The sequence below is a fragment of the Nicotiana tabacum genome, chromosome 16 (genome assembly GCF_000715075.1).
Source record: "Nicotiana tabacum cultivar K326 chromosome 16, ASM71507v2, whole genome shotgun sequence".
NCBI classification, from domain to species: Eukaryota; Viridiplantae; Streptophyta; class Magnoliopsida; order Solanales; family Solanaceae; genus Nicotiana; species Nicotiana tabacum.
The window spans coordinates 57,028,379-57,049,056 of record NC_134095.1 but is presented as its reverse complement, the minus strand read 5'-3'; the positions used below and the strand labels follow the sequence as shown (position 1 = coordinate 57,049,056).

Sequence of the window (20,678 nt, the reverse complement as noted above, 5' to 3'; positions counted from 1 at the left end):
AAAAATTATCAAGATTAACTGCAGGAATTAATTCCATTTTTCTAAGTCTTTTAATAGAAGCAATATTAACATGCCCTAGTCTACCATGCCATAAATCAATAGACTCAGCAATATAAGAAGAATTGAAAGTACTAGCATTATTAGTAATCTCTTGAGCGATGTTCAGTACAAATAAACCCCCACTAAGGCAACCCTTCCCAACAAAGTCTCCTCCTACGGGAAATAATAACTTTATCAGATTCAAAAATAAATTTAAGACCTGCTTTGTTAAGAAGCGCACCAGAGACTAAGTTTCTACGAAGGGAGGGTACATACAGAACATTGTTCAAGGTTAAGGTTTTTCCAGAAGTTAACATAAGGAGAATTTTTCCTTTACCCATAACTCCAACTGTAGTGGAGTTACCCATGTAGACACATTCACCAACAGCAGATTCCTCAAAGTAGTGAAACAGCTCCTTGTTGGCGCAAAGGCGCCTTGAAGCGCCTGTGTCCACTATCCAGTCGGTTATGTTAGCCACCATGTTCGCCTCAACAACCACAACAACAATGACATCACCACCCTCAGTAAGGTTAGCTTGGACTAGAGTTTTTCCTCCATTCTTTGAGCTTTGTCCTTGTCTCTAGTTGCACTGAAAAGCCTTGTGACCAATTTTGCCGCAGACATAGCAAGGTCCTTTCGACTTTTGAATATGGCCCTCCGGCTTATTGAAGTAATTCTGTTTCTTCACATGTCTTTTCTTCTGTTTTCCTTTAAACATGTCTTTCACAAAAGTACTAGAAGATTCCACAAGGTTAGCTTTGGAAGAATTAAGAGAGAGAGATTTCATCTTATCCTTAAGCCGTTCAGACTCCTCATCTTTGAGACGGTTTGCTTCCTCAGTCCTCATGTGGCTGATCAGTTCTTGAAGAGTTAAGTTTTTCTTCTTGTGTTTCAGTTGATTCCTGTAATCACTCCAGGAAGGTGGAAACCTTTCAAGCAGAACATTAGCCTGAAGAACCTCACACATCTCCATGACCTCGTTCAAAACATCAACAGCCAAGTTCTCATACTCGTGAACCTGTTCCATGATTGGCTTATCATCAACCATCTGAAACTTGATCCACTTTCTAACGACATACTTCTTTTTTCCCGCATCATCAACACCATATTTCTTCTCCAAACTGTCCCATATGATTTTAGCAGATTTAAAATTTATAAATAAATCAAAGAGAGGGTTAGTCATATGGTTAAGCAGATGCCCTCTTACTGTTTTATTATCCTTTTCAAATTTCTTCTTAGCAGCATTATCAACAACAACAGTATTAGCAGTATTAGAACTGTTAGCAACAATATCAGCAGGAGGATCGTTAAACAAAATATAATCAACTTCTAATTGTTCAAAGAAAACTAAAAGTTTCTGGAACCAGCGCTTATAATTATTTCCATCTAAAGGCTCAAACTTTGAGAGATCAGGAAGTGTTTTCTTCAAAGTGGTAGCCATTAGTCAATATTATATGCGAAATCGCTTTCAAATTGTAAGGAAAATGAGTAGATAATATTGACTAAGAACAAAAAGGAAAGAAGACTACAACTTATCAAAAATACCGTGTCATGGCAAGCCACTGCCTTGAAAGAAATTTCGGCCCGATTGGATGCAAATCGTTAAGATCGGTCGCTCCCCAAGGTTCTACAGCACCTCCAAACACGTGCACTCGTGACTGAAAGTTTAGAATTTGCACAAAACAGTTGCCAGGAAAGAAGAGAAGATGAAGGTATTTTATGTGCTGGATAATTCACAAAGAAGACTAGGAAGAAAGTAATGATTATCTAGATGAATTCTTGGTTAAGAATTGAGTGAATATGATGGCTAATGATCATCCTATTTATAGCATGAAAATGAGTTTAGTTTCATGACAAGTGTCTTGCTTACTTGTCAATTTCCTTTCATGCAAGATGACGCATGACTTACTTGTCAATTTTCTTTCATGCAAGATGACAACACATGTCATGCAAGATGACAACTTGGCTTAGCAAGACCATTTGTCAAACAAATTTTTTAAATCAATACCACATGTAAAAACTCTTGCTATGTACCAATTATTTAAGAGTATTGCCACTTAGAAGTATGTAGGATACTAGTAAAATAAAAAGACCCATGGCTATTGGTTGTAAATGGATTTTCAAAAAGAAATCTTTGACTTTGCATTATAAATAATACCAACAAATTGTACGAAGATTAATATAGTGTAAGAATGATTATTCTTCATTTTCCTTTTTAAACATCGTGATTGTAAAGAAATGAATGAAAGATTTAGATAAAGTTAATTCTCTACACGGCTACACTTTTTATGGCATCTAATTACATCATGTAAACATATATTTATCTTTGAAAATATTTTAGTTTTAAATTTTTTATTTTATCGTTAATGAGAGCATTTATGGCAAAAGCTATCTAAAAGTGTTTTCTTTATGACGGGCCAATTTTAGCATAGCCCAAGTCACCCGATCTAAAAATTGAGCTGATTTGGGCTAAATATGCAACCCAAATTGACTCGTAAGAAAATGGGAGAAATTCAAAAATAGCTAAATTTACAAGTGGTCGTTCAAAAATAGTCCAGTTTCAAAAGTAATTGAAATTTAACCACTTTTTATGTAAAGATAGATCTGAACGAAAACATTGTTCAAAATCCGGAAAAATACTCCAGCATAATTTACTGGACCAGTCTAATATACTGGAGTTCCAGTATAATATTCCGGTCCAGCATAATATACTGGAGTTTGGAGCATCGGTGTTCCACTCTCCAGTATATTTTACTGGAGCCAGCAAAGTATACCGGTCCAACATAATATGCTGGAAGTTCATACGCAGGTGCACTGAGCTCCAGCATATTATGCTGGACTGGTCTCTGTTGCAGCAAAATAGTGGCTATTTTCATTGACTTGGTAAATGCTGACTATTTTTAAATGACCAGTCCGAAAACTGACTAGACCGTGCTCTTTTAACTAAGAAAACTTGCCATTCTTTTTAAAACTGCCTTTTGTTTGTTTGATATGCTAGATAAAGACATAACAAAGAAAAAATTTATTAACTTTGTTTGATAACTAAGCAAATTATAAGAAAACTCAGAAATAAATTAAAACTTGGTCAAAATGTTTGGATTGAGTATGGGTCATCACTTCACTGTTTAACATATCTTTATCAAACCCTTATTAGCGCAAATAATATTTGAAGAAGGAAAGGGGGATCATTAGCCCTCAAATCTATTGATTCATCCCATTTTAATCCGCCCAATTCTATCTGACTCGCATATTTGACACTCCTGTATCAAACTCATTCCCCTTAATGGGGGCTTCCTATTTCATTATTGTCACTCATCCGATTTGCTTCCAATTTTTCAGGCTAGCAGCTATTTCAATTCGAAAATATACAAGGTCAAGCTATTTATTACGTATTTCTTATTATGCACAAACTGCTTCATTCCATAACAAGACAATTATGCAAAACGCTGGAACCGTCAAGGTTTTGTGCCATAATTACTGGAAATAATGTGTAATATGTGTGTGAAATGTGAATTGGAACACACTAAGGTATCGAACTGTAATCAATTAGATTTTTTGGACCCACCTCTAAAAAATTTCTTGGAGTTTAATCGGTCACCATCGCCTATTCACAAGTTATTATTTAACTTTAAAACACTAAATAAAAGTGACAGCAGAATAAAAGTGTACGAGGATTAGTAGGAAACTGAACTTTTTATGTGAACAAACATCGCCTCTTTAATTGGAAAGAAAAGAATAATTGGCATGCGCACGATCTAAATATTTCATTTCGCATCATTGAATTCATTGAATCAATCCACGATTGGGGAAAAAAAAAATTTGCTTTCTAGATGTTGGGGTTTTATCTAATTAAAATAAACAGGTGTGAATGGGAAAAAGATTTAAAGGGAAACAAAAAATTTGAAATGTTACTTTTACTAAGGCACTTTGTCCCTCATCGGAAAATAGAAAGAAAATTCTTGCACTTATATAGAGGAGCACATTTTCTAACTCTTAAAAGAGACAGAAGAAGTGCTGCTTCACGGTTTTCTTTGCACAAAAGTTTAATAAATTCGTGAACCGCCGAAAATCTAAAAACTCTTTCCTCTCTTTTTGCATTGATTTTCAAGCAAATCCCACATTTGAGTTTGCCGAAGTTCTGTAATTTGTAGTGTCGCTATCACATTATAGTTATTTCATTCTACCCTTAGAGAAATTAATCCGAAACTTTGGGCACTGTGAAAGGATTAAATTCTTTAAGGGTACACAAGAAACTTGTGGACTCGAAATTTTCTATTTTTTATTTATTAAACTAATGCTTTATTTACTTATCTATTTTTCTGGTTTGAATACAGAATAACTAACACTAGATTATGGGAGTCTGAATCATCAACTGTTTTCTCAGATTATTGCTACTTTAGGTTAATCAAAATTTTGATTTCTAAAGATAGTGAAAACAACTTTAATCGAAATTTATGCTTACAATTTTGAAAATTAGATGGGATAAGTTTATTTTACTTGAATATCAACCTAATAGTAGGTCCATCTAAAGGAGGATTTGAAGTTACCTCATATTGATCAGAAAAAGAATGGTAAGAATTGGACCCTTTGTCCTATCACATAAGATGAAAAAGAAAAACTATTAGTACAAGCACTTTTTTTTGGTCGGAAAGAAAGACTTATTTGGAATATTAAAACCTTACATTAGTACTATTCAAACTACAAAGGATTTTTTCTACGGAAAAGGACCAAAACTGCCCCTCACCTATTTGCTTAAGTTTAAAAAATACCATCCGTCCACCAATTTTGTAAAAATTGTGGTCACCGTTAAAAATATGGCCCATTCATGCCCCTAACGTCAACTTTTCGGCACACTCATACCCTAAAAACTAACGGCCCTATTTTAATTAAGAAAAAACTTTATTATTTATTATGTGTTAATTTCCTATTGGCTTAAATTAAAACCTCACCCCATATCCACTTATTAGCCTACTCCGTCTCAGATTTTCACCCTTCAATACCCACAGATCTCCCTCTCCGTCTCAGATTTTTCGGCCATAGTTTAATTTTTAAATTAACATTTTTTGTTAAATCAATTTTTTGAGTGAAATCGGGTATACTTTGAAATTAAATTAATAATTATAAGATTTTATGGTTTAATAAGTTATCTTTCTGCCAACGTTATATTTGTTGTGCCACCATGTAGCTTTTAAGAGTTAATTGAAATCATATGATTAGCTTCACAGTTCATCGGTATTGATTTGGTTGGGAAAGTGTAGGCGATGATTAAGCTGGGGAAGATGAACAAGGAAAGGGACCAAAAAAGAAAAACATGAAATTTTAACTAATGAAACCTAAATAACGATTGGATCTTGAGTTGGGTATGGAATCGAGTGGTTGAGGGACAAAAAGGAGTTTAATGGGTTGGAACGACTAAGATGGATCATTGTTGGGTTATATATAGATAAGATATGTGTTAGAATTAGATTTTTAATTTTGACCAATACGCAATTGCCACGTCATATATAATAAAATAATTTTTTTGTTTCAGCAAATGTCCGTCTTACGAAATAAGGGCATGAATGAGCCAAATTTTTAACGGCAAGGGTAATTTTTACAAAATAGGTGGACGGAGGGTATTTTTAAACTTAAGTGAATACGTTAGGGCCAGTTTTGGCCCTCTTCCGTTTTTTCTATAGATAAGATCGAATATAGATTAGTTATCTTGTTTCACCATTACATTAATTTTGTTAATGAATTGCCTTGGAACCCCCTCCCCCCCGCTACCCCCCTCTCTCCATCTTTTTATTTTTACCGTAGCACAATTTTCTTCATTATTTTGGCCTTGTTTTGTTGAATTTAAGAAGTACGGAAATAATAGCAAGGTTCTTCAAAAGCACAAAATCTTCTAAAATCATCATTAACACATTCTTCCCATGTCATGATTCTTTTTTAACTTTGTATTTGTGTGAAACATGTTACTTTTTACTTTAGTCACTTCCAAGCCAACCAGTTAAGCTTTAGAACATGTAAATCAAAAACGGCATTATTATTAGTTATAACATCACTAATTAAATCAATTTTTGGGGCTTCAATTATTGATACATGTCTAAGTTCTTTACTTTGTTCGGCTCATTAATTAGCGGCTTCTAGAAGGTATACAATTATTGTTTCTTTCATGCTCGGTATTAAGGCCTCAATTTATGCTGATTCGCACTATATACAACCATTAATGAGGGAAATACTCCTTACCACGATATTTTTCATCTCCGGGAGTCAAATTCAAAACATCTAAGTAAAGAGGAGGGATCCTAGCTATACCGCCAAAAATAAAATATGGTTAATTAAGGTCTAAAGTTGTACACCTAAGTCAAATCTTCATAATGCATTTTAACCTCTCACTTACTTGTAAACTATTTATGACAATTTTTAACTTGTCCCCATGATGTAATTTTCGATAAGCTTCATGTCTGCTCATAAGAATTTGATTCGAGAAAAATCTTTCGGCTAGAAAAAGCATATTTTTGGCGAAGCATTCATCAACTCACTCCAGTTTTTTCCGTAATTATATTGAAGAAGCTAAGAGGATATTATAAACTTTTGAAGAGGCTTTTTATAAAAGCTTTATGAAGCAACATATAATGGATTGGTTTTATATATACTTGCTTTGTCTTATTATTTTTATAACTTGTTTTTCCCTTTTCCCCAGCCGAAAACATGATTTTAACACAATATATGTAAAGTATTATTTTAGTTTCCATTAAGATGATATCGTTTGTTTTTGGTTGATTCAGGAGTCATTACCAATAGGTTAGGCCCAAATCCCAATTCAATAAATTATGCCACTTTAATGTGTTTCATAATCTTATTCTAGACTTTTTAATTATTTAAGCATTTAAGCATATATATATATATGAAAGTGTATTTTATTACATGATCATGAAGCAAAATAGTAACCATATACTTTTTATCTAGTGTATATGAAATATATGAAAGTGTATTTTATTGTTCTTGTGAGAAATTATTCTTGCAAAAATAATTTAGGGATTTCTTAATCAGTTTGGAAGTATATAGTACTCCTAGTATATATATATATATATATATATATATATATATATTTGTTGTTGTTATGGTAACTCTGGAGGTGCTATCTTTTGATTCTCTCATGTTCATTATTCCCCTCTACCCACCGTAGACTTTCCTATCAGAAAAAAAAAGTTAATTAGAAAGAAGATCCCTTTAAATAGGCAAAGGTAGTAATTACATGATGTTGGCTGAGTTGTCCACTTAACCTATTTTATAAATGACATTCTCTACTTGCCAATAATGTGAAAAAAGATTAAGAAGAAAGAAAAACATGATATTGGTAGCTTACATTTAATTTTCACAATGAATCTTTTTTTTGTTTTTGTTTTGGTTTAACCATTCATAGTGTAGTGACAAATGCCAATTAAAGAAAAATATATTTTTTACCAGAAATTTCTCTATTCGCGAGTCCGAGACCTCTAAATAAGGGTAGATATATATCTCTATTATATAGTTTTGTGGTATTTGCACCATGAATCACCATTACGTTATCGTACAATATAATACTGCTGTATAATTAATGACAAGTACGTCCACATGCTTTAACTAGTTTGTTCTTCTTTGAGATGACGCAAAGTGGAACTTATCGAGTAAATAATTTGAAATATAATGACAAATTTCGAAGAATACGTTCTCATTGTTCAAAGATAAGGCCAATACTCTTTGGTCTGTCAGCATCACTATTCAGTAGTCATTACCGGACACAGCTTATTAGTTGTAAATTGTAAAAACAACATTTCATCTTAATTTTTCCGCAAAGACTTACTTGGGATTATTTTGTTAAGATTAGTCCGGTACTACAATAATTATCTCTAACTTTTACTGCTCAATAATAAATTCATCGCCTTTAAAGCCAAAAAAAAAAAATCATGATAGTTCAATTCAATTTGTTTGATGGAGACTACCTCTATTAAACTTTACTAAAAGATAATTTATTTTGTAAGAGGAAATTTTTACATATTAACATACCTATCAGAAATTCAAGTACTATTAAAAAATACAACAAGTTACCACATTTTACATAATTACATTTCAAATGACATGAAACTACACTAGACATAATTACTTTTTACGTTTTGTTTTTTATTTCATGATCATGAAGCAAAATAGTAACCATATACTTTTTATCTAATATTTCAAAATAAATACTGGAACCGTATACTTTTTATGCAATTCATCCCTTTTGAGGCGCATATAACTTCCAAGAAAATCATATATATAAATATCTATAAGACACTAGAAGAAACTACAGCCAATAAAGGTTATTGGTTGTTAACTAACACTATGGAAGTTGAGAAATTCAACATTTTTTTGGTTAAAAAGCTCCCTTCTAGAGTTATTCCTTAGAAGTTAGATCCATGTGTACCACGAAGAGACTTGGTTTTTATGGAATTAATTGTCAAATGACTCCAGCGACTTATTCACTATATGGGCCAACTTGAGATACGAGTCACGTTGAGCTGCGCCGAACTAGAATTTAATTTAATAGAATTATAGAAGTACGTTAATTTTTTTTTTTCCGAAAGAAATAATTGTCGAGAAGAATTATAGCTTAATGATTAATTCACTAAGCATCTATACTAGTACTACTACTTAAAGACATTGCAGTTAAATAGTGGCAAAAACATAATCATTTATAGCGCGTTTTGGTAACTTATTTGTAGAGTGGTTAAGTAATTATGAGATGGTCTCAATATCGTATTTTTGAATATTTCAAGTCATATAAATAATCATGATGAAACTGGTTGCAGGAAAGGAGCAACTAAAGATCATTATTCTTTACTCCTTATAGTATGAAGAATCTTATGCTCGTCTCCATTTCACACTACTTTCTGGAAAGCTGTAAGGTTCGTAACTGTGGCATAGATTGCAATTTGCTTCAAACAAAAAAATAGTAGGAAAGAATTTGTATGTACTTACTGTTTATATTAATTTATATCGCATAATTTAGACTAACAAGAAAAGTATTTGTATGCCCGGACGTCTCATTGTATTCAGGTAATTCTTCTTCCCATTGTAAATCTGTAACATCATTCTCCTAAAAAAGAAAATTCGGAAAAGAAAGATAGTCTGTTTGGCCAAACCTCTTTCTAAGATGTCAAAAGTTCTTTTTTTAAAAATAATTCTAATTTTTAAGAGAGTTGAAGTATTTGGCAAAGTTTTTATTAAGACTGGTGAAACCGAGCAGAACTCGAAGAAGATTGAGACTAGCGCTTGACTAGTCGGACACGTTGCAAAGAGAAAAATCGAGATACTTCTTATTTTCTTTTTGTCAAAGCTTAATACAAAATATCTGAATGTAACTATTTATATTGGGGGAAAATTAGAAAATACAAAACAAAAAATGATTCGGCCGGATTGACTAATAAATACGATTGGGCCAACATCTAACTATCTATTAATAGGCCCAAGTAACTAGAGATCAGGTAACTTCAATACCCCCTCCCCCTCCCCCCCAAACCCCAAGTGGGAGGGTGATAGTACTCCCAACTTGCCAAGCAATAATCTGTGATGTCCACGTGTCAAACACTTAGTAAAAATATCAGCAGGTTGAGAAGATTTAGAAACATAATGTAGGGATACAAGGTCATGGTTCGACTGAAATGACAATCAACCTCTATATATTTCTCGCGCTCATGAAAAATAGGATTTATTGCAGTGTGAAGCATAGTCAAATTAACACAATATACAGGAATTGAAGTTGACAGATGTAACCCCAAGTCTACCAACAAACACACCAACCATGCAAGTTCAGCCACTAATTTACTCATGGCTCAATATTCAGCCTCAGTAGAAGACAAGGATACCACAACCTTTCTTGATAATTAAATCCCTCCTAATGAGATACAGAAATTAGAAACTGATCGGCGAAAGTCAGGGCAACATGCTCAATCGTTGTCACAACAAGCTTGAACCGAGAAGTCAGAGGAATTGTTGAGAAAAACTCCAATATCAGGTGTACCTTCAGATACCTTAAAATATGCAAACGGACTCACGTGTTGTATAACAAAACATAAATCCAATCTAATATGAGTGAGAAAATTTAATTTTTCAACCAAACTTATATAGGATTCCGGCTTGGGCAGTAGTTCTTCAACATCAGACTTTAGTTTGGCACATAGCTCAAGCGGAGAAGTTACAGCAGAAGAAGAAAAACAACCATATTCAGTGATTAACTCATAAATAAACTTCTTCTGATGAAGAAGTACCTAAGATGTAGCATATAAGAATTCAACACCCAAAAGAATATTTAAGTAACCCTAAGTTTGTGATTTTAAATTGGTCATGCAAGAACATCTTTAGTGTAGTAATTTCTTGAGAATCGTCCCTAGTAAGAATAATATTGTCTACATAGACAATAAGAAATACAGTAGTTGAATCCTCTTAATGAACATGGAGTACTTGATCTCATCCAAGTCACACCTTTATTTAAGGTTATGAAACGGTCGATACGATAATAATACCCAATAAGGAGTTGGGGTCGATTTTTCATAGGGAGCTATGAATGAGATTTAAGGGTATATATTATAGTGTATGAGATTGAATTGTCTCAAATTGCTCTTCCACAAACTTGGATTGTTTCTAGGTCTAATTTAAACTAAGATTACAAACTAAGAATTGAAACTATGAAATCATTTTTTTGTTGTTGAGGTCTAGGGCTATGACCTTCACCTAGGTGTTTTTTTAACGGGTTGTAAACTTTGAAGCTTGTTTTATTAGTTAAGATGTATTATAGCTATCAACACTTGAGTACCCACTCAATATCTCTAGGTCAGAAAGTGATTTTGCCCAATTTGATTTTCTCAAGTGTAAATGGGTATTAAACAAAACAGTTGATACAAAGCTCAAGTCGGGTTTTACTATCTCTAGGTTCAACCCTTTAATTGGGACTATCAATCTCTTGATTACACAATTTCTTGTTAGTCAAGCTTTCCTAGACTAAGTCTCTCTTTCTTAAGTAGAGACCAAGTCAAATAGGCATGAACTAATGTTTGCAACCATTAATTCTACAATTAAAAGCAAGAACACGTCTAAATAATAAATACCTAACCATAAACAAGCAATAAATCAAACACCCATTAAGATTACACTCTAGGGTTGGGTCACAACCCTAATGAAAATCTAGCTACTCGTGCTTAAGATAAAAGAAATAGAAGAAGAAATGATAATTAAACTTATATTAATAATTAAAATGATGAAATCAATATTCAAAAAGCTCAAAATAACAAAAACTACTGAAGAGAGTAAAGAAAACCGTCTACTGTAGTTGTTGATGTCAAAATTTAACCTAAGAAAGTGAAACTCTTCTATTTATACAATGCTGAAATTTTCGGACAAAAATGCCCTTTTGGAGGTTCTGTAGTCGCACAATTCCATGTGCGGTCCGCACTTTTCTTCAGCCTGACAGGATTGGAAACTTGTGGCCGCATTATTAAAATGTGGCCGCACTTCTCTCTTTCTGCGGTCTGCACATTGCTCTTCTGCGGATCGCACAAATGTGACTGCGACCGCGTAGCTTTTCTTTTGCGGCCACACAATAATTGTGCTTCTGTTGAACTTGGGAGGCAGGTTCTCTGAACTTTTGCTCTTGCCCAATTTCTGCGGCCGCACATGTCATGTGCGGACCCGCACTTTGCACATGTCTTTGCTATGAGTTTCTTCACAATCTGTGGCCGCAGATGATAATATGCGGTCCACACTTTGAGCTTATGTGTCTATTTTTGTCCTTGAGTTTAGATCATTCCTTTTTGAGTTGGATTTTATCTTGGCTTAGTTTCCAATATTTCTGCAATTAAGCATATTTCATAAGTTTTTGGGAACACAATTAAACGCTTTTGGACTAAAATGAAAGCTAAAAAATGCTAATAAGTAGTTAAAATTCCCACTTATCAACTCTCCCAAAACTTAAGCTTTTGCTTGTCCTCAAGCAAATAAGGTAATTTCCACCTCCACAAGTTAAGAGCTATTCCAGCTAATCAAAGATGCATCAATCACACATCAATTGGGACCAACAGTTACCCACAACACTTATAAATTATCAACAAGGCAACGAGTTAAAAATTTAAGCACCTATAGTTTTAATGCGACACTTGAACATCAAGAGTTGACTTTATTCATCAAGGAAGCTCGCTCTTTCATGTAGGTCATTGTGGATCCCAAACTCCTCCTCCTCTACTCTCCTTTAGCATATCTCGCTTAAGAATGTAGCACTCAATTCAAAGATTTGTGAAAGATTCGCTCATCTCTCTCAAAAGAATGTCGCAAGTATGACTCTAAGTACCATAGGTTTGCCCCTCATGTAGATCACCACTAATGTAAGCTTACTCGGCTTGAAATCACGTAGGGCCTTTTCGTAATGTAATGAAGGCTTTTGGACTAAGGTTGGATATGTTATGATAGAACGGGTTCATCTTTCCTTAAGCACTCCATTTTCTCTTATCGACTCATGTTTTGCCAACTCTTTGAGGCATTTCCTTTTCCTTAGGGGAACTAGAGAGACTTAACATCACTCTTTCTTGATCATGATATTCATTTTCTCCTTTTTTGCTTTCTCCATGCTTTGCATCATTACTTTTCTTTGAATCCCTTCAACTTTTCAACTTATTCACTTTCCTTTTGCATTTTTCTTTTTGTTCTTTCTTTCTTTTTCTTGCTTTTCCTTCTCTTCATTTATTTTCTCTTTTTTTACCTAAATACCTTTTTCAAATTCCCCGTCTCTTCCCCGAACTTATAATTTTAAGCAAGTATTTCACAAGAGTATTAAGGAAAGCTCGGGTGCCAAGAGAGGATCACAACAAAAAGGGTAAAGACTTGTAACATGATTATCAAATGCGAAAGGTTTTGGGATCAAATGGGTTGACTAGGGATAACAACATTGGTGTGCCATGGAAAATTTCAAGCGGGTTTAGGAGAGCCTACAATCACTTCTCAAGCCAAGCAAAACTTAAAATTTTGCCTCGAAACACATTCGAGGCAAGTTTTAGACCATTTGCACGGGTACTTTGACTTGCAACAAAAATATCTCACCTCTCACACAACTGGATTGTTAAAGAGGATAGAGTCAAGGGACCACAACGACCATATTCAAAATTGAAAATCACTATGGTTTGACTAAGCCACTCGATGATTGCTTAAGTTAACACAAGAGTTAGAAGGTCACTAACTAGAGCTGTTTCTTTCCAAAAAACTTGTTTTTAATTATAAGCACCTAGTTAAGTGTGTTGGTACCAAATGAAGCATGTTTGACTCTTCGAGCCTGACTCAATTAGGTCTTTTTATTCATTATTACTACCATTCTTACCTAAACACTAGAAGCTGACTCAATCCCTTAAGAAGGTTGTCACGCCATCCAACGTTGGGCAGAGTCAGCTAGTTCACACAAAAACTACCTTTGAAAAGAACCGTGATATTAAGAAAACCAAAGGCTTATTGTCCACTCAAACATAAAAATAAGCTACTAGATTAAACAAGAAGCTACTAATTTAAACATTGACTAATAAGAAAATAAAATAAAGACACTATAAAACAAACTACTAAAGCATAATGAATATACATAATAAGAGAGGAAAAGAGAGAATATATACATCAATGAAGAGAGAGGGGAGAGAATATATACACGATAAAGAGAAAGAAGGGAAAAAAATTGTCAGTTGTTACAAACCAAATGTCTAGAAATCATCCAAATAGCAAATAAACTCCACCCCCCAGAATAAGAATAAGCATTGTTCCCAATGCTTACAAAAATAGAAATAAAGAGGGATAAGAGTGATGAGGACTCCCTATGTAGCCTTGGACATCTCCATGTCATAGCAGTGTCACCGTCCTCAGTCTCCTCTAACTGGATCTCATCATCCTCAGCTCTGGGAGTAACTGGGTGGGTGAAGATTTGGCGCACCGCCTAAGCAGTGTCGACAGCCAGGTCTGGCTCCTCAGACTGGCCAGTTGGTTCCACTGAAGCTGATGGTGCTCCTGGATCTACTTGGTGCTGCTGGATCTGTTTCCATCAGCATATCAAATGGAAGATCACCAGCTGCTGCTATCCTGGTCACCTCTCTCCTCAGTGTGCCAACTGATTTCTTGGATGCCTGGGTTTTCTTCATATTCTTTATCTGCTTCCCAAGCTCCTCAATCACTGCTCCATATGCTACCAATGTGTTCATGATGGTGGTCTAGTTCTCCAAAATCTTCTTGATTGTATCCTCCACTATCAGAGGAATCTAGGGTGTCAGAGTGGATGGCTGTGCTGCAAAAGCACTCGATATGTCAGACAGCTTTGTAGTGGCTATTTGCATCCAGTTGTTGAGGCTCGCCAGAGTCTGGGAGACTCGCAACATAGATAGTGGATGAGTGGGCATATGTACTAGCATCAAAGCCAAGGTGGAAAGCACTAATGCTGAAGGATTTAAAGAAGGAGGTGGAGGCATAACTGCTGCATTGACAGAAGGTACTGTTACAGTGGAAGGCATATCTGCTGACTCTGCTCCTACCACTTAAGGCTCATCAGACTGGCCTACGCTAGTAATCGGCTGACCCTTTTTCTTCGGGTTCCTCGGGTCCATCAGAGAACACCAAGAGAAAGGCTTCTTTGGACGAACATTTATGTCAAAATCCGTCGGCTCCAACACTGCATCCGTAAGGTACTCAGTGATAGTGTTGGGATACGGGTAGGAGGTGTCACCTTGCCTGGCGACCACAGACATGTTGGCCGACTTCACAACACCCACATTGATTGGGTACCCGACCATGATAGTGGCGACTTGCACTGCTCGCTGAATAGGAAGATTTGTTTAATTATGGCACGGGTCTCGTCTGCTGCATACAAAAGTTTGTCATCCCTTTGCCTCGAAGTTCAGGGTGTTCCTGTGAATAGGAACCACTATTGTGATCCATGGTGGTGGTGGCCCTGGGGCTGCAAGAATCTCAGCTACCCATGGGCGAGCTGCATCCCATAGTACTGCACCGGTTTAACATCCTCTATTCCCAAGCAGGTGTTCAAGGTGTTTTGGTCAAATCTCACCTTCAGGTTCCTAACTTTTGTTACCTTGGTCCCTTTCTTTATATGCGCCACATTGGCGTAAAATTTCCGGACCAGGTACTCCTTGGCATCTACCACACTTTGAGTGAACCACGTCGTCCCCTTTTGCTCCCGGAATTGTCTCAACACCGTCGAGTTGTAGTTGTCAAGGTCTTTCAAGAACTACTGAAGCTCAAAATGCACCGGCCACCACTCTCGGAAGCTAGTGAAGGCAGCTAGACTGACGAATCTATCTTCCTAAATCTCTTTCTTCTTCGGCCTCTCAAGGCAGGCAACTCTCCTATCACCCTTTCGACTATTATCTAGGATATCATCCACATCGATTGTAGTAGTTGGTGCATCGGGGGCAGGTGTAGATGAGGGCTCTGAAGCTTGGCTCTCGCTTTTCGAACCCTCGGAAGTGCTCTTAGAGGTAAAAGGCTCATCTCGGAATTGAAATCTCCACTGAAGCTACTGAGACTGTGATTGAATAGTAGTCTGCTCTTATACTAAGTCACCTTCAGATGCTTTCCTAGATGGTACATAAGAGCTTGATTCAGCTAGCTCTGCATCTCTACCCCAGCCGACTGTCGCCTTTTTGGATATAACTCTTTGAAGGGCGAGGGGTAAGGTACTCTTGCCTCGACCTCGGGAAGGTTCACCCCTCCCCTTTGATGTATCACTACGACCACATGATCTAACCATTTTCTACAACAAACAACAATAGGAGTCAGTTCTAGTTCAAGTGCAAATAAACAGAAAGTTAAAGAACAAAACATGTTGCAGGGTGGGGAAGTGCGATCCGCACAATTGCAAGTGCGGTCGTAGGTTAGGTTGTGTGGACCGCACAATTTGAAAGTGCAATCTCAGAGATGAAACTACGGTCTGCATGGTTTTGAGTGCGACCACAGAATTGAAGTGCAGTCCATACACTTCTGAGTGCTGTCACAGAATGGATACTTTAAAATGACTACTCTCTCAAGACAAAGATATGCCTGATCTGTGGCCGCACATACTTTTCCGCGGCCACGATGAAATTTTTGCGGTCCGCACAACTTTGCCTCACAAACTGCCCTAAATTATACTTCTACGGACCGTACAATTCCTTATGTGGCCACACATTTCAAAATAAAATCGGGCAGAGTCCTTTAGGTTGTTGATTTAAGCACAAATTAGATATGGTAGTAGCAATTAAACATGATAATTCAAATACCCACTCACCAAAAAAAGCAAGTAGGAGTTAACCTAACACAATTTAAACCTACATGGATATGAAATCGACAAATGGTCTAAAATAACTAACAAATTATAAACTAAACTAAGAAAATTGAAGAATCTTATAAGTGATTTGAACATACCAGTGGTGATGAATTGCTAAGGAATGACTGCAGATGCGTATTTAGGTGGTAGATAATTGAATCAAATATGTGCAAAATTTTAGCCCTTTTTGATTGCTTAGAGAACGAAAAGTTTGAACAATAGCCTTAGGGTTACTATTTATACTTAATGAGTCTGGCTAAGGAATCAAGAGACGAGTGCGGCCGCAGAATTCCTTCTACAATCTGCACTCTATTACCTGGTGTTCCAATTCCTTTTGATAATTTGTGGTCCGCAGATTTAGCTGTGCGGTCGCATATTGTGGTGCCGACCGCAGATTTCATGGTGAGGCCGCACTTTGGCTGTTTCTATGACAAACAAACTTCATAGAGTTTGCATTTTCTGATCTCAAGTTGTGTGGTCCGCACAAGAATTGTGCGGCCGCAGTTGTCTTGTGCTGTAGCGTTCAAACTTTTTGCGATCCGCACTTTTTCCATACCAAGCCAATTTTTCTGAGCACATTTCCTGTAAAGCACACTCATTCTTGCAACACACTTCAAATCCAGTTAGCACAAAATAAGACCTATCTAAAGAAAAAGAATAGAAATAGAAAAAGAAACACGGGTTGCCTCCCATGAAGCGCTTGATTTAATGTCGTGACACGACGCAAATTACCATCACTTGAAATGAATTACCACCACGACATGGCCATCACCAACTTTTCCCAAATAATGCTATATCCGTTGACCATTGACTCTAAACACCTCATCATTTTTAATTTTCAAGTCCAATGCGCTAAATGGTGTCACACCCACTACCTCAAACGGGCCACTCCATTTAGACTTTAACTTTCCAGGAAACATCCGCAACCGAAAATTAAACAACAACACAAGATCACCCTGTTTAAACTCTTTGTTCCAAATATACTTGTCATGAATATATTTCATTTTCTCTTTATATAAGGATGAATTTATGTATGCATGGTACCGAAACTTATCCAACTCATTCAAATGTGCCACCCTTAAGTTGGCGGTGACATTCCACTCAAGATTCAACTTATTTAAGGCCCACATGGCTTTATGTTCAAGTTCCACAGGAAGATGACAAGCTTTTCTGAACACCAATCGGTACGGAGACATTTCGCTAGGCGTTTTGTAAGCCGTCCTATAGGCCCATAAAGCATCATTAAGTTTCTTGGACCAATCCATCTTGTTAGCATTCACTGTATTGGACAAAATACTCTTTATCTCCCGATTGGAGACTTCCACTTGACTGCTTGCTTGTGGATGATAGGGAGTGGTGACTTTTTGAGTGACACCATACTTGGTGAGTAAAGTATCGAAAGCTTTGTTGCAAAAATGCAACCCCCATCGCTTATGATAGCCCGCAAAGTACCAAACCTTGTGAAATATTCTTCTTCAAAAATGTTACCACACTTCTCGATTCATGGTTGGGTAGAGCAACGACCTCAATCCATTTGGATGCATAATCAACTGCGACCAATATGTAGGTGTTTCCACAAGAACTCACAAAAGGACCTATGAAGTCAATACCCCACACATCGAAAATATCAATCTCCAAAATGGTAGTGAGGGGCATTTCATTTTTCTTTGAGATTCCACCGGCCTTTTGATATTCATCACAATGCTTGACTAGATCACTAACGTCCTTGTAAAGAGTGGGCCAATAGAAACCGCAACTTAGCACTTTGGCCGCCGTTCTTGCTCCACCATGGTGACCACTATATGGCGAAGAATGACAAGCCCCAAGAATTTCACATGGTTCCTCCTCTGGTACGCATCTTCTAATCACTCCACCTGTACAAATTCAGAAAAGGTATGTTCATCCCAATAGGAGTCTTGACAATCCAGCTTGAGCTTCTTCCTTTGGTTTGAAGAGAACTCATTCGAGATGATACGACTTACAAGAAAATTTGCTAGATCCACGAACCATGGAACCTCTTTCATTGAAATAGCCAAGAGTTTCTCATTGAGAAAGGAGGCATTGATTTCAAGGCCATCATGCGGCCTCCTCTCCTCCTCCAAATGAGACAAGTGGTCCGCGACTTGGTTTTCACTTCCATCTCGATCTTGGATGTCTATATCAAACTCTTGCAAAAAAAGCACCCATCTCATCAACTGGGATTTGGAATCTTTTTTGCTCATAAGATAATGAAGTGCCGCATGATATGTATGGACAATCACTTTTTCACCCATCAAGTACGGGCGAAACTTCTCAATAGCAAACACAATGGCACAAATATCTTTCTCCGTAACAGTGTAGTTGACTTGGGCACTATTCATGGTTTTACTTTCATAATAGACCGAATGAAAACTCTTGTTGATGCATTGCCCCAAAATAGATACTACTTCTACATCACTTGCATCACACATGAGCTCAAAAGGAACACTGCAATTTGGAGCGGTGATAATGGAGTAGTAGTCAACTTGAACTTTAGCAATTCAAAGGTTCTCATGCAATCATCATTGAAGTGGAACTTAGCATCTTTCTTCAAAAGTTTGCACAATGGGTTCACCAATTTAGAGAAATCCTTGATGAAACGCCGATAAAATCCCGCATGGCCTAAGAAACTCTGCACGCCTTTCATCGATATTGGAGGTGAAAGTTTAGAAATTACCTTAATCTTTGCCTTGTTGACTTCAATGCCATTCTTTGAGATCTTATGGCCAAAGACAATGCCTTCCTCGACCATGAAATGATATTTCTCCTAATTGAGTACCAAGTTTGTTTCTTCACATCTTGCCAACACTTTAACCATGTCGGTGATGATCGCCATCATACACCTTTGAAAAGTCATCGGTGCATTCCACGACCCAAATGACATCCGCGAGAAGGCGAAAGTACCATAAGGACATGTAAAAGTAGTTTTCTCTTGATCCTCCGGAGCAATAAGAATTTAGTTGTAGCCGGAATACCCATCAAGGAAATAATAGAAAGCACGACCAGCCAATCTATCAAGCATTTGATCTAGGAAGGGAAGCAGAAAATGGTCCTTCGTTGTGACTTTGTTGAGCTTACGATAGTCCATACACACTCTCCACCCGACCACCGTTCTTGTAGGAATCAACTCGTTCTTATTATTGCACCATCATGCCACCTTTTTTGGGACATATCGAATCGGAGAAGTCCACGAGCTATCCAAAATGGGGTAGACAACCCCGACATCCAACCACTTGATGATTTCCTTTTTGACAACCTCTTGCATGTCTTCATTGAGTCTCCTTTGATGTTCAATAGATGGTTTGGCACCTTCCTCAAAGTTATACAAAAGGCGGGGATTATCCCCCGAATATCCACCAATGTCCATCCAATAGCCTTCTTCCTCTTTTGTAGCACCGCCAATGTAGAGTCTACCTGCACATTAGTCAAACAAGAGGAAAGAATAACCGCTAAAGTAGAAGAAGGGCCAAGAAATTCATACCGAAGATGTGGAGGCAATGGCTTCAACTCAAAGATGGGAGGCTCCTCAATTGAAGGCTTTGTTAGAGGAATTGTCCAATTTTCAAGATCCAAGGACAATTTGCGGGGCTCATAAGTATACGATCCCATTCCTTGCAAAGAGTTCACACATTCCACGAAGCCCTCCATCTCTTCATCATCAAAGTTGAGCATGACGGCCTCTAATGTATCATCAACATTCATCACATCACTTGTTTCATCCACAATCACATCGGTCACCAAGTCCACGAAAGAGCACACCTCATTGCTATGTATCGTGAGCCCGCTCTGTATCATGTTAAAACTGGTGATATCAAGAAGAAATCGGAGAAGATTGAGATTAGGGCTTGACTAGTCGGGCATGTTGCAGAGAGAAAAATTGAGATAATTTTCTTTTTGTCAATACTGAATACAAAATATCTGAACGTAACTATTATAGTGGGGCGAAATTGGAAAATACAAAACAAAGAAAAAATAATTGGGTCATATTGATAATAAATACATATAGACCAACATCTAACTGTCTATTAACATGCCCAAGTAACTAGAGATCAGATAACTCCAACAGCTTTTAGGGAAAACATAAGAATTTTTGAGTAGTAGAAATTATTTTTCCAAAGTTGAAAAAGTAATTATTTCAGAAAGCACATTTGAAACCTTGAAAAAAAATACAAATTGCTACTCTTATATTGATAAAAGGGCTTTCAAATTGATTAACCAAATAAAATTTGTTACTCTTCAAAATTACTTTTTTGAAAAGTACTTGTAAAAAAAATATTTTTC

General features: G+C 36.5%; 1 protein-coding gene across 1 annotated transcript; it reads right to left on the bottom strand.

Annotated features, from left to right (window-relative positions):
- Positions 1 to 620: 620 nt before the first annotated feature.
- Positions 621 to 1,481, bottom strand: LOC142170251 (uncharacterized). Its single transcript, XM_075232111.1, has one exon. It carries the CDS (start codon positions 1,479 to 1,481, stop codon positions 621 to 623), a length of 861 nt encoding a protein of 286 aa, XP_075088212.1.
- Positions 1,482 to 20,678: the final 19,197 nt, after the last annotated feature.

Excerpts from the sequence above, each read along its gene's own strand:
- LOC142170251 (XM_075232111.1), bottom strand. The coding sequence starts at position 1,481 with ATGGCTACCACTTTGAAGAAAACACTTCCTGATCTCTCAAAGTTTGAG.